This window comes from Arvicanthis niloticus, chromosome X (assembly GCF_011762505.2).
Source record: "Arvicanthis niloticus isolate mArvNil1 chromosome X, mArvNil1.pat.X, whole genome shotgun sequence".
NCBI lineage: Eukaryota > Metazoa > Chordata > Mammalia > Rodentia > Muridae > Arvicanthis > Arvicanthis niloticus.
The window spans coordinates 108273245-108288004 of NC_047679.1; the positions used below are offsets into that span (position 1 = coordinate 108273245).

The following is a 14760-nucleotide window of genomic DNA, read 5'->3' on the forward strand; positions in this document are numbered from 1 at the left end:
TGTTGGTGTACATTTTTATCCTTTTCTGCTCTTTGTTGAAACACATACCTTTGGCTATGTATCCTTGTCCCGCTCCATGGTGATTTGCTTGTGGCTGTGGACTTACTCACATCCCAGAGTTTATCTTCCTTCTTAGGCGCTCTGCACCTGTAAGTGTTCAGACGTCTGTGCAGCAATCATGGTGTCCCCACCAAGCAGCCAGTTTACCTTTCTTGAGTATTAGTATGGATATCTGCATGGCTCTCAGGCAGACCTCAAGATGCATCAAAATCCAGTCTCTGCAGAAACAGCCAACAGGCGAACATTGGGGGAAGACTAGAACAGAGCTGGAACTTGGTCTGGGGAAGAGTGGACATCTTATTAGTGAGACATGACATCCCCAGCCCAGGCACAGAATAGCTATCTCCAACCACCTTCTCATACTGTCTCCTGGGCTTCCTGAGAGCATTGACAGCAGAACTAGTGGGTACCATGCTCTGGAAACCAGTCACGCAATGGCACTGCCAGTCTCCATCCCAGTTTGTTCATACCTTTGTCCCACAGTAGCAGGAATGCTTCAAGTCACTTGAGTTCTACCTTTGATCCTATCTACTCAGCCCCAGAAGGTAGCATTACCTGAGGCTGAATGATAGAAGTGCACTGTGGGTACAGATGTAGTTCAGTTGCTAGCCGTACAGAGCCCTGGTCTCAATTCCTAGCCCTACATAAATTGGGTGGGATGGTACATACCTTTAATCTGAGTATTCAGGAGGCAGAGACAGGAAGATCTGAGATTTAAGATCATTCCTGCCTACATAGGGAGTATAAGAATGGCTACACGAGACTGTGTCTAAGAGCACAAAGCAAATTGAGTTGTGCTCGGTGGGGTAACTGGAATTTATGCACCTCTCAAGAACAGAGCTCCCATCCATATCTTGTAAAGCTCAGAAAGGTGAGCTCTGGGCAGAAGGAGAACCTGTCTGAGGACTTCACCCCAGTGATCACCACCCAGATGAGTGCTCTTGGCCATAAGAAATGTCTTCCTCCTGCCAAGGGAACAACTCAGGGCTGGGGCCCCAGCCATGGAGGCTGAGAACTAACTTGGTTCACAGAAGATTTTGAATTGTGTCTTTTGTTTCTTCATATAAAAGACAGGCTGTGAACCTTGTCAGACACTTATGGAGCGGCAAGTCTAACAGGGAGGATTCCAAAACTTAGACTTCTCTTTGCTCACAGAGCTCTCTCCATCCCTACAGGACGTTGTTCTCTACTGCCTCCAGAAGCACAGTGAGGATGTGAATCACCGTGACAACGCGGGCTACACAGCCTTGCACGAAGCCTGTTCCCGGGGCTGGACTGATATCCTGAACATCCTATTGCAACATGGGGCTAATGTGAACTGCAGCTCGCAGGATGGCACAAGGCAAGAAGGCTGCTGCTTTGCCAAGTCTCAAACCTCAGTTTGGTCCCTCGCTTAGAGCTTTACTCCAACCTGGATGTTTGCAGCATGGCAGGCTGCTGGTGTCAAAAAAGGCCTTAACCGGGAAACCTTTTCAAAGGATTTCTCTGGGCTGAAGGGAGCCAGTTTAGGGGCAGGAGCTGATGAGTTCCTCAGTGGCCAGTCTGCAATGGACTAAGGAAAGGCTGAGGTTGTCTAGGGTTCATCCTGTCCCATGCCAGGTCCACCCAACCTTCCTGAATACCATCTTCATGGACCATTTGTCTCTTGTGGAGTTGAGGCCTTAGGTCCCAAGCAGAAAAGTAATCTAGAGGTGACATTCAGATTTGGTTTTTGTAATTTGGTCTCCTGTGCACTTAAAAAATGAGCTCCCTGGGTCTGTGAGGTTGGCTTGGTATATGCAGGGACTTGCCATCAAAGCCAGCCTGACACTCTTGACTTCCACGTGATGGAAGAAGAGAGCTGATTCCTGCAAGTTGTCTCCTGACTTCTACACACACACACACACACACACACTACATAAATAAGTACATGTACTACCATATTAATGTACACACATATACAAACATAAAACCTTACCATGTCTAGAGAAGTCACACCCATCTCCTCTGTTCTACCAGAGGCCCTACTTAGGTAGGGTCCCAGGGGAGCTACATACCAAGTAGAAGGACCCAGATCAAAATGTATACGCTCTGCTTGACTGCTACCTGGTGTGGAGCCTCCCTGCCTGTCCCTGCCCTTGAGCAGGTTTTTCCTCTTCCACAACCACCCACACCTGCTTTAGTTTTAATGTCCACCAGGGACCTGTTCTCTGCTGAACTACTAGTAGCTCTACATTGTGCTCTAGATACTGTCTGAAGATGCAGGGGAACATGAAGGAGAGATAAATAAAGTAGATATGAAAAAGAAGTGCACAGAGACGGTAGGAATTGTAGGCCAGAGGTGGCTCCTCTGTTCTAACTGTTACCCATGTTACATTGGGGTTACCCCGAGATCAGCATGGTATCTTTCTTGCTCTCCTTCCCCCTAATTTGGTAGCCTGAAAGTTCTCCATTAAGTCCTATAGCCCTGACTCTGTTTGACCTCCACAGGCCAGTTCATGATGCTGTGGTTAATGACAACCTGGAAACCATCTGGCTCTTGCTGTCCTACGGAGCTGATCCCACACTGGCTACCTACTCGGGTCAGACAGCCATGAAACTGGCCAGCAGTGATAACATGAAGCGCTTTCTCAGTGGTAAGCATTGACCACAGTTGCACCCAGAATCCTCAGGGTTGGCCTTGAACTTCTCAACCAGGGTATGGGGGAGGTCTTCAATAACTCTGTCCTAGACAGTTCCCACAAGGGTGTCTGCTGTCTTCACGTATTCCTTTAGCGTCTTGGAAATTTCTAGCTACTTTAAAAAGTCCCCTGCTGTGAGTGTCCACATCACTTCCTTGGTAAGGCTCTCATCTCCTACAGGGATTCATTTCACTGCTAGGTGTCTGGAGCAGGTCTCCTGATGGGAGACTGGCTATACTCCTAGCTGGAAGCAAGATATGTTGACCTGTGCTATGAATGGAATGTCGGTGGTAGAGAGTGAATAATCCCCATTTTGCTGTTGCTGCAATCTCTCCTTCATTTTAATTAAAGTGGGACCTCTGGGACCCTTCCTGATGCTTTATTCTTCATGGGCCTTCTCCCATGGTAACTTTGATACTTCCTGTGCAAGGGAATGCCCCCTTCTCTTCATTCCTGTCTCTTCTCTACCCTCTGCCTTCTAGTGAAGTGTCATGTTTAGGTCCATGGCCAGGGCCACAAGGCACTGTATTGATTTTTCTCTCTAGTACGTAGTACTGTGTGTCTGCAGGTGGGCAGGATAATCTCAGTTGGGCAACTAGGATGTGAATGAAAGAGGGGAATCTACTTTGAGCATGTTCAGTGTCTGTTTCTTCTGCCATTATCTCAGGGTATTGGACCTTCACCTCTTTGTGACATCATGGCTTAGTCCTTCAGATTGCCTGAGCGATGGACGCTGCAGTTGGGAGCTGCAGCTGTGACCCTCTTCTTAGGCTTCAATTGTGATAGAACAGTCTGTTCCCTCTCTGACCCAAACTGTGGCCTGTTGGTCACCAACTACACCTGCCAATGATGCAGCACTGGATTCCCAGGTCGGGAGTCATGGTTGCCAAAGAGAGCTTCACTGAGTAGCTGATAATGGAGGGAGTAAGACAACCTGTACTGGAAGTTCCCTTGGAGGGAAAGGAGGTGGGGATACTGTCTTTATCTTGTAGAGGCTGCAGGGAGGAAAGGGGGTGACAGATTGCTTAGGAAGGGTTTGACTTGTGCTCATCCAGCCTCCAGCCAGTGAACTTAACTAACCCCTGAAATACAGGCCTCAGGCTAGGGACATCTGACTCTGGGTCCTTGAGCATCATGAGACTTACGAATTTCTTTTCATCAGTCACTTAGTGTAGGCCAGTGATGACTGGTTATCAATTGTTTTAGCAGAGCCACTCCAAGGGTACAGCATCTGTAGCATCCTCCCACACATGCATACCCATGAGCATTCTGTCTTAGATGCAGGCATGGCTCTGCACTCTGGATTCCCAAGACCATGCATGAACTAATAACTGTAGAGTATGCCAGTACACTTACTGTTCTTGAGACAGGGTCTCTCTATGTAGTCCTGGCTGTTCTGGAACTTGCTGTATAGACCAGACTAGCAGAGATCCATCTGCCTCTGCCTTGTGAGTGCTAGGATTAAAGGCATGGGCCACGATACCCAGCCAACATTATTTTATTTATTATTTTATTATTTTTAATGCCTAAAACTGATAAATAAGAACTTCTCTCTCTCTTTTTTTTATTTTCTATAAACTCATCCCAATCTCCTAGGTAATTGTTTTTTTAAAAAAACTTTTAAGGATAGGGTCTCACTGTGTGACTCTGATCGGCCTGGTACTATCAGGCATGCCTCAACCTCAGAGGTCTGAAGTTTGGTCTTAAATAACATCTGCTTGCCTCTGTTTCCTGAATGCTGGAATTAAAGGTGTGTGCAACCACAACCAGCTAAAAATATTTTTAAAACGTGTAGTGTGTGTGTGTGTGTGTGTGTGTGTGTGTGCACATGCGCCTGCACACATGTGTGTATGTGGTATGGTCACATGCCTGAATGCTGCAGCCTGCATGAGGAGGTCAGTGGGCAACTTTCAAGTGCTCAGACTTAGATCATCAGGCTTGTGCAGCATGCACTCTTACCAGTGAGACATCTCACTGACACACAGCTGGCCTTTTGACACCCCCTTTCTTAACCAAAGCACTTGTTGGTGTTTCCAAATCCAGAGACTTTTCTAAACTCCAGTACTGTGTGTGTGTGTGTGGTGTGTGGTGTGTGTGTGTGTGTGTGTGTGTGTGTGTTAAAATTAAGATGAGATAACTGTATGTAGTGGTCACCTGAACTCTATCTGGCAGTGGCTGAGTCTCTAGCAGGAGGCTAAGGTGGGAAGATTGAAGCTATTTTGGTTTACATAGTGAGTTCCAGACCAGCCTGTCCTTAAGTAAACAGCAAGACACTGTGTTTAAAAAAAGGAAATGAAATTCATAACTAATAACTGTCATTGGGCCTCTGATGCCTCAACACTAAGCATTGCCTTTCTTCCGTTTCATCCCTGGATGATACCTTACCACTTTCCCGGGAGCCATAAGGTAGAATAATCCTGAGGGAGGGGTAGGGATGTGCTCTTGTCATGCTAGACCATATATCCAGGTACATACACATGGTGGAGTTTGGATTCTTGTTTGTTTGTGGTTTTGGGGAGTGGGGATTGGTTCTGGTGGTGGTGTTTTAAATTTCAGCTCACCTGTCCGGCTGAGACATTTAAGAGTGTTATGTATCCTGTTATCATCAGGCACTTGCTTAGTCAGATGCTCTAGAGATGAATTGTCTGCATCCTCCCTAGCACAAGTCTCCTGGTGGAAAACGAAGCAAGCCCATGTAGCGTGCTAAGGGCTCCATTTTCTGTAAGCGTCAGGCTTAGGTTTCACTCATAGCTTTTCTCACTATGTGCAAGGTTCCTGTTCTGGAATGGTTGTCTAGGACTGAACTCTTTGAAGTCCCCAAAGGAACATCACTGGTCAGTGTTCCTGTAGCAAGTTAAGTACAGCAGAGCATGATTGACCTGAGTTATAAATGTGCACTCTCTTAAGTTGGCTTACTCCTGCCGAGGCCCATTTCTCCTGAGCTCATGGAGGGTAGTGCAGTGCTCCTTCATTTATTCTTCTGCCTATCCATTTATTGGGCTCCTGTTAGGTTCTGGATGCTAAAGGCCAGACAGTAAACCCTTTCTATCTTGTGGGCTTTGGAGCATGGAGCTGTCTGAACCCTCAGGAGACCTAGAAAGACTTCCCCCATGGGCTATATTAAAAATTTACCTTTGACCCTTTATAAAAAAAGAGCAACATCCAATCTTGCTGAGAAGGAAAATAGTCCCAATTTTTCCTCCTCTGTGGTGAAGAGCACAGGAACTGTGCAGTTAGGACTGAGGCATTCGAGCAGAGCGGGTATAGGGACTTCTTTTCCTTTCACTAATGAAAGGGTTAGCTAATGACCTGAAGGTCACTGAAGCACTCCCCTGCCTGAAACCTCTATGATATGAAGCCATGCTGAAGACAGCTCCTTTCTTTGTCTCCTTCCATGTCCCTCAGCTGGTGACTTAGCTGCTTGGGTGGATATGATGGAATGCTGGGGTCTAGAGAAACTACTGGCTCCTCCCACTCCATCTGTGGGAACACGGGGGTCTCTATATTTAAGAATGAGGTACTGAAGGGGCTTTCAATCAAAAGGTGTTGGGGTAAGATTGATGAGGTAAGATTACTAACTGATAAAATTAATGATCACAAAGTGGTCAGTTCAGTGGCTTTTAGTTCATTTACAGCATTCCAGACACTGCTGTCTAGTTCTGAAACATTAGCATCATAACTACATAGAACTTTGTACCAGTTAAGTATTCCTTCTCATTACCTTCTTCTCAGCTCCCACCAGTTACCAATCGGCAATCTTGTCTCTGTGGATTTGCCTATTCCAGACACTTCATATGAATGGAACCCTACAACCTGGGGCTTCTGAGTCTGGCCTAATCATGTAGTATAGTGGTTTCATGATCCATCTGTATGTTAACATATGTCAGTACTACATTCCTTTTCAAAATTCTGTCACACACTCTCTCCCTCTCCTTCCCTCCCTTCATCCCTTCGTCTGTCTGTCTGTCTGTCTGTCTGTCAGTGGGTATGTGTGTATGTCAGAGGACAAGTTCTGGGAATTCAGTCTGTCCTTCCATCTGGGGTCCTGAGATCAAACTTGGATCTTCAGGCTTGATGGTAGGCAACTTAACCTATTGAGCCATCTATCTGGCCCTGTATGCCTGACTAATAGTGTGTGTGTGTGTGTGTGTGTGTGTGTATACCATTTTTATCTGTTCATTCGTGCATAGCCATTTGCGCTGTGTCCATCTTTCAGCTTTTCAGTAGTGTACCTTTGGTCATGCATGTACAAAGACTTTTGTCAGTCCTGTTGCATTTGTACATAGAAAGGGAATGTTTAGGCTTGGGGTACTTTCTCACACAAAGAGTAAAATCTTGGAAGTTTGCTGGGGCTGGAGAAAGAATCCAAGAAAATAAAGGTTACTCGTTTTGATGGTCATCATATCTGAGGAGTGTGCATTAATGCTACACTTATCAAGTGACTCCGCCCATGTGTTTGTCACTCACGGGCCTGTTCCAACTTTAGCATCTTTGCTCATGCCAGTTAACTTTGGGCTATCTCAAAAAGGCAAGTTCACCTGTCCACGACAAAGCTTTGCAGGCGGTGGAGAGAATTAGAAGAATGTGCGGTGGGCTCTGAAGGCAGTTCTCACTGAGGGGCCTCAGGAATGTGATGGACCCGGCCTGCTCCGATGGAATCCTTGTGTGACTGCGGGTAGCAGGCAGGGGCAGCAGAGTGCTTATATTTTGGCACACTGCTTAAGCAAGCACTTTGCACTCTCACTTTATAGTGATTCTCTCCTTTCTCCCCTTCCTCCTCTTCCTTCTTCCTTACTATGTTTATTAAGCTCTTCTTAAGGACCAGACACCGGCGCTCCACATAGGAGACACAAAGTAGACCTGGTTCCTTCCTTTTTCAGAAATAAGGCTCCCTCCTTCTTTATTTTCTAAGCTACAAAGCACAGGACTAGACTCAGGGTAGACAGACACCCACCCAACAGATGCTTCTGGAAGCAAGTCTTTGTGATTTAGGCAGTACAGTGTACAGAAGCGTGTGGAGGCTGTGAGCAGGAACTCCAGTTTTATGTGGGGTGTACAGAGATCTGACCCATACAACTTAGGGTGCCTCACTCTGCTAGTCCTTTGAAAGCGATTCCCTGGTGCCTTCCCAGTGGGAGCCACAGCTCTTCACCTCAGAAGATGGCTGAGGAGGAGCGGCTTTGGACGCTTACATTAACACACAGTTCCTGTGGCTGGATTGGCCCAGAGGGGAGGGGGTGGCAATGGTACTTTCGGTGGAGGAAGCAAGCTGCACTCCTTGGGGAAATAATTCCCAATGTAATTCTGGGACTGGCTTTGCAGGTGGCCACCCTCATCTCCTTGTGTTCTTTGGATTCTCTTCTTTCCTGTTACCTAGGTGCTACTTGAGAGCTGGTGACAATCCCCCCCTCACCCCACCCCCCCACCCCCCACCCCCCACCCCCGTAGCTCAGTCAGCCTACTAATTGTACAATTTGGCATGCTGGCAACTTGCTAGCCGTGCACTCGCAGGCAGCACACGGAACTTTGTCAGGAAAGCCTGCTTTGTATCGGGGTGGGAATAAGAGGTAAACATGGTCACTGACTGATGCTGGGAAACAGGGAGGCCAAGGGCGACCTGAGGTCTGTCTTCAGAGCTAAGGAACAAAAGGTAGCTTGTAAACATCTTTAGTTGTGGGAGTAGATACATGGAAGAAGTTAGCCACTTGAGACAGCTGCGCCATGGTGTGTCAAGTCACAGTGTGGTACTACAGCCACTACTGGTTTCAGAACTTTTTTATCATTTCAGAGGGAAACCCCAGCTCTATTAGTCACTGCGCTCTCCCACCCCCAACATTGGCATCTTCTGTCTGCTTTCTGCCTTACTGGCCTGACAGTAAATCTTACTGGAGATTTCACTGAGATGGAATCATATATATGTAGTCTTTGATTCTTACACTTAGCATCATGTGTGTTCCCAGTTCATGTATGTGACATATTGTTACTCTTTGCTTTTAAAATTAATTTATGTAAGCCTGGTAGTGGTGGCACACACCTTTAATCCCAGCACTTGGGAGGCAGAGGCAGGTGGATTTCTGAGTTCGAGGCCAGCCTGGTCTACAGAGTGAGTTCCAGGACAGCCAGGGCTACACAGAGAAACCCTGTCTTGAAAAACCTAAGGAAAAAAAATAATTTAAGTATTCGCTTTACATCACAGTATCAGCCCCCCTCGTCCTAGTGCCCCCTGCTCTTTTCTTTGTTTCTGACTTCTTTCAGTTACCATCCATGTTGTTCCTTTTTATGGCTTGGTAACATTCTTCTGTGTGGAGATTACCGAATTCTGTCTATCCATTCATCCCTTGATGGACATTTGGGCTGTTTCTAGCTTTTGACCATTATGAATGGAGCCATGTCTGTTCATGTGTACAAAATTTTGTTTGAACACCTGTCTTCAATTATTTTTAAAAGATTAACTTATTGTGTGCGTTCGTGCATGTTTGTGTGTGTCACCCTTGCAGGCCACGTCATGCATGTACCAGCCGGTGGGCAAATTTTGGGTTGGTATTCCTCTCATAGCACCTTGTTTTAAAGCAGAATCTGCTTTTGTTGTGATGTACTCCAGCCTATGTGGTCCTTGGGCTTTTAGTTGATTCTCCTGTTTCTACTTCAAGTCTTGCTGTCGGAGTTCTGGGACTATAAATACTTACTACCACGCCCAGCTTTTTCCACACCTTCAAGGATCAAAGTAATGTTACCAGGCGTGTACAGTGGGCACTATAACCTGCTGAGACGTTTCCAAGCACCTCCTCTTGAGCACTTTTGAGTAGAAGCAAAAGGGTTTATGTTTTTTGGTTTTGTTTTGTTAGAGACAGGGTTTCTTCTAGGCTGACCTCAAACTCAATTCTCTTCCCTCAGCCTTCTGAGTAAGAGAGAGAGAGAGAGAGAGAGAGAGAGAGAGAGAGAGAGAGAGAGAGAACACTCACGCCTAGCTTTACTGTTATTTATGTATTTTGAGCTATAAATAAACTTAGACTCTTGCACATGCTAAGCATGCATTCTACCACTGAGCTACCCCCAGAGCTACTTATGTTACTTTAAAGAAGCCAGATCATGACTGGACACATTACTATTGTGATAGGCGTAGGATCCTGTTTGTGGAGGATTGCCCTGTGCCCTTTGAAGCTGAGGTCCCCAAGCAACACGCCTCCAGGCTGATGTGTAAGAGAGAAGAGGCCCAGTGGGGCCTGTAGGCTGTACATGCCACAGCTTCCTCCAGCCAACTGTTGACACACAGGAATGCGGAGGCCATATCTTCAAATTTTTATTTTTTTATATAAAATGTTGGAAATCTAATTTTTAATTTAAATCCCCATTTTAAAATACTAATGCTGGAGGGTAATTTTTCCTTTTACTAAAAGCTAGGTCACACATCAGTGGGCTGCATGGGGCTTCTGCTTCTGTGCAGTCTGTTGTACCTCTTTCCTGTTACCCCTAGTCCCCCTTGTAGCCTTCCCCTCCCCCAACCCCATATAGCTAATCCTTGGATCTCCTCTGTGTCTCACACCTCTCTTCTCTCATCAGATCACCTCTCAGATCTTCAGGGCAGAGCAGAGGGCGATCCTCGTGCATCCTGGGATTTTTACAGCAGTTCTGTGTTGGGTAAGTTCTAAGTGGGAAGAAGCTGGGAGGACTGGGTATATCTCAGTATGTCTCAGAGTTAGGGCCCTACTGTGAGGCAGCCTTTCCTCACCTGGTAGTAGCTTTATAGACCCTTTCAGCCCTTCCCCCTCAGACTCAAGAGTCACTAGTCTGAACCCTGAGATGCCACAGCGATTTGCATAATGCCATCCTCTCCTGCCTTGTCCCTCTTCCCACCCTGGGTGCTTTGTAAATCCTGGTGTTACCTCTTTTGGTACTGCTCAAACTTTAGGTGTCAGCCCCTTAGCCAGCAGCTTTCACTGTCCCCCACTCTGTCCCTGTGACAAAGCCCTCATTCACTTGTTTTATTTTCTTCTCTGGGTTTGGTTTGGTTTTCTCGTTTGCTGCTCTGGTTTTTTGAGACAGGGTAGCACTCTGTAACTCTGCCTGGCCTGAAACTCACAGAGATCCTTCTGCCTCTGCCTTACAAGAGCAGGGATTAAAGGTGTGGGCCAACAACACACTGGGCTCAGCTCTTAGTTTTTGAGATCCCTGCTGTCCCGAGCCCTTAACCCTCTGGCCCAAGCACCATGCAGCAGGAAGATCAGCACATCTGTGTCTGCGGTCATCCAGCGTTTGTCTAGTGAGCCGGGGCTAAAGAGCAAGAACAGAAGGTTGGGCTGAAATACAGTGGGCCACACCCAGATGATTGGTGGGAGAAGGGAACCTTCTGAGTCCCTGGACCTCGGGATCAGGCAGTGAGGTGGCTTGGGGAACCTATAGCCAGAGGACAGGTGAACTAGCTCTTAACAGCTGCTAGTGTCTTCTGTTTTCATCTGGAACAGCTGAGCTGCCATCATTCAGAGTAGTTTGCTTCGACCAACCAGAGGGTGGAAGATAATGGACTTCTGCCCTCTGGAGGAAGTGAGCCCATAGTCAATGTACCCAGGGACTTACGGCCTTGTATTTATCTCCTAAGAGGTCACTTCATGTTTCTTTATGGAGCCTTTTCTTTCCTTCAGTTTTGTGCTTGTAGCTGATTCCTTGTGTTCTTATCTTACAGAGAAAAAAGACGGGTTTGCCTGCGACCTCCTCCATAATCCTCCCGGGAGTGCTGAGCAAGGGGATGATTCAGAACAGGATGACTTCATGTTCGAACTCTCAGACAAGCCTCTTCTCCCTTGTTACAACCTTCAAGTGTCAGTGTCCCGTGGGTAAGTGTCTGGGAAGTCTACAGGGACTGTGTGACAGTGTCCTGGCAACCTGTGGCCTGCCTAGGGAAGGAGGAGCTCTTCAGCAGGAGGCAATGGCTGTCTGGAGAGTGAGTGCTGGAGCAGAGGGAAGACACCCTGCTCTTCCAGTCCAGATGGAATGGAATTCACATCCAAACTCAAGCTTCACAGACCTGGAGAGCTACACCTTGGCTATCAACTTGATGCATTTCCAGGCCCCAGATCTAAAGAATTATGTGCAGTGTTGCTGTGTGTAGGCGATAACCTGACAACTGTTTGGGATGGTGAACCTTTAGGATCTCTGGAACATGTCTGTGGTTTCTGGGGACAGTTCCACAGAGTATTTGCAATTGAAATTCTTGGGAAAGCCAAGACATATGGTTGCCATAGCTTTGGATCCACTAGGATTCTTAAGCAGTCCACAGCGTAGGCTCTCACAGTCTTTAAATCAGTAAGGTGATCAGCTCTGCTGGCTCTGCTGACTCTGCCTACTACATGGGAACACCCTTTCTTTGGAGACTAGAGTACACCTGACACCTGGTAGTAGACTGAGCCCAGCTGACTCTTCGCTGAGGGGAGTTTGTCAGCCTTCAGGACCAGGGCTTGTGGTGGCTTTTCCACTGCAGCATATGGAAGCGCTAGGCGGATAAATTCAAACGCTGCATCGGAACACTGGAGAGATGGCTCAGTGATTTAGAGAGTGTGGAAAGGGCCCAGCTTTGATTCCCAGCCACCCACATGGCAGCTCAGAACCATATAGAACTGCACTTCCAAGGGGTCTGATGCCCTCTTCTGGCCTCCACAGACACCAATCACACGTGTGGTACATACACATGCATGCAGGAAAACCCTCATATAAAATAAATATTTTTTTAATGTTGGATCAGGTAAATATAATTTTTTAATGTAGAATCAGTCACCTTTTTGTTCTTAGTCTCCTTGTTCTGGGCAGAAACTGATCCCAGAGGGTGAGGCTGGGCCTCTGGGATATAGTATTGCACAGTTAATTAATTCCTCCAAAGTATTCAGCACCTCTTTCTCTGAAACAGGATCCTGGGCCACAAGCAGTAGAAGGACCAAAGTTTTCTCTACGTACAGACAGGACATGGGCTACCAAGGGCCACATGTCCCACATTAAGCCAGACATGTGTACCTCTGGGCCATGTATGTGCTTGCTCTGTACAGGCCAGATGAGGGCATTGAGTTTACTGGAACTGCAGCTACAGACAGCTCACAAGAGCTGAGCCATCATCTGAGTGCTGGGAATTGAACTCAGGTCCCCTAGAAGAGCAAACAGTTCTCTTAACCACAGAGCCATCTCTCCAACTTCTTTATCCTCATTCTTTGAAAGAGTTGGTCCAAGTATCTGGTATTGATTGTCACGTTCTCCTAGCTTAGGACACTCCATTTCCTAATTTTATGATGTGAAAGACTTTGCCATGGAAGAAATGCTGAATTTAGGGAAAAGGACTGAGTTTAAATAGATGAGGGTGTTTTGTTTTGTTGATACAGGATCTATATGTAGTCTATATGTAGACCAGGCTGACCTCAATCCAAGGCTGCCTCTGCCTTCCAAGTCCTGTAATTAAAGACTTGAGCCACCATGCCCTAGATACCATATGGAATGACTGAGTTCATAAACATGTTTCATGCCCTGGATCAAACCTTGTGATCCATAGCACGGACAACTCTGACCTTCAAAAAACCTAGCTTTTGTAGGTTTTGTAGGTTTAAAATGGCATCTGGGCTGGGCTAAAAGAAGGAGAGGCATAAGGTAGGCATGAGCAAAGGCATTTCAACAGACAGACTCAAGTAGTTCAGAAAGCAAAAGCCAGATGTTATGGTACAGACCCAGCGCTTGGAGACAGAGGCAGGTGGATCTCTGTGAGTTTGAGGCTAGCCTGATCTACAGAGGGAGTTACCAGTTACCTAAGGTTATATAATGAGATCCTCTGTCTCAAGAAAGGAGGGGCCTGGAGAGATGGCTCAGAGGTTAAGAGCACTGGTCTTTAGGATCTGTGTTCAGTTTCTGGCACCTATTATGGTAGCCCATAGTTGTCTGTAACTCCAGTTACAGGGGATGCAACATTCTTTTCTGGAGACACCAGGTGTGTACAAGAAGCATACAGATACATCAGGCACATCTATCTATACACATAAAATTTTTAAAAATAAGTGTTTCTGGTAGGACAGGAGGTACAGTGCAGGTGAGCGGGTATGGGGGAGCTGGAAATTGAGTCGAAGAAATTGAATTGGAGTCATCTTTTGGAGGTGTGGCTTAATATTACACTAAAGAATTAGAACTTGCTGTGTGACCTGGAACTTTACTCCGTAGACCAGGCTGGACTAGGATTCACAGATCTGTCTGCCTCTGCTTCCCAAGGGCTAGGATTGAAGGCAGGTGCTTCCATGCCTGGCTATTATTTTATTTTTAATTATGCATAGATGTGTGAATTTGCATGTGTGAATATAGACATGAGTATGGGTACCCAAGGAGACTAGAGGTGTCTTAGCTCCTGGAGCTGGGGTCCCAGTAATGAGACAGCTGACATCTGTGGGTGCTGATAGTCAAATCTGAGCACTCTAGAAGGTCAGTATTTGTTCCTAATCATTGAGGCCCAAGTTGGTATGTTTGCTGGAAGTATGAGAGAACCACTAAAAGCTGTTTGATGACGGAGAGAATGGAGGATCATATTTTCTTTTAAGAAAAGAGGCCTCGGGGGACTGAGAAACCTATACCTGTGTTGTTTATCATGCCTTACTTTTTGTTTAGCACCTTTTGTTTTAAACCCATGTTCTTAAGTCTGTATTACAATAGCTTTATCAGCTTGCTCCCTGTAAGAAAAAGGATTCAACAGAGACAGAGCAAGGCTGATGCATCACAGCCCAGACTAGAAGTGGCTGCCAGTGAGACAGTGGGGTAGCTAGGAGGAATACCGGTAGGAGGGAGAATGCAGTACTTCTTCCTGGTTTAAGTTCATGGAAGTGCTTGGCTGGTAAGTTGGCCTCTGCAGCGCCCCTCCCAGCTGTCCCTAGGCTGCCGCCCAGTCTCAGATGTGCTCCACAAGGGCAGACTGGCTGTAATGTGAGCCCTGGGCCTGCAGAAACATTGGTGCTGCCGCTGCTGGAGGAAAAAAAAAGTTGTCTAATACATTCCAGAGCCAAAGAGAAATGCCTTTTGGATTACCCGC

The 14760-nt window shown here is 46.6% G+C and overlaps 1 protein-coding gene across 4 annotated transcripts in view; it reads left to right on the forward strand.

The window, feature by feature from the left end:
• Bcorl1 (BCL6 corepressor like 1) overlaps window positions 1–14760 on the forward strand; it is a 67651-nt gene that overhangs the window by 50496 nt on the left and 2395 nt on the right. For all 4 annotated transcript variants that reach the window (XM_034485538.2, XM_076918797.1, XM_034485540.2 and 1 more), the window contains 4 exons: window positions 1236–1402; window positions 2530–2675; window positions 10281–10358; window positions 11401–11551. In XM_034485538.2, coding sequence (XP_034341429.1) covers window positions 1236–1402; window positions 2530–2675; window positions 10281–10358; window positions 11401–11551 — 542 coding nt within the window. The remainder of the gene's footprint in view (window positions 1–1235; window positions 1403–2529; window positions 2676–10280; window positions 10359–11400; window positions 11552–14760) is intronic.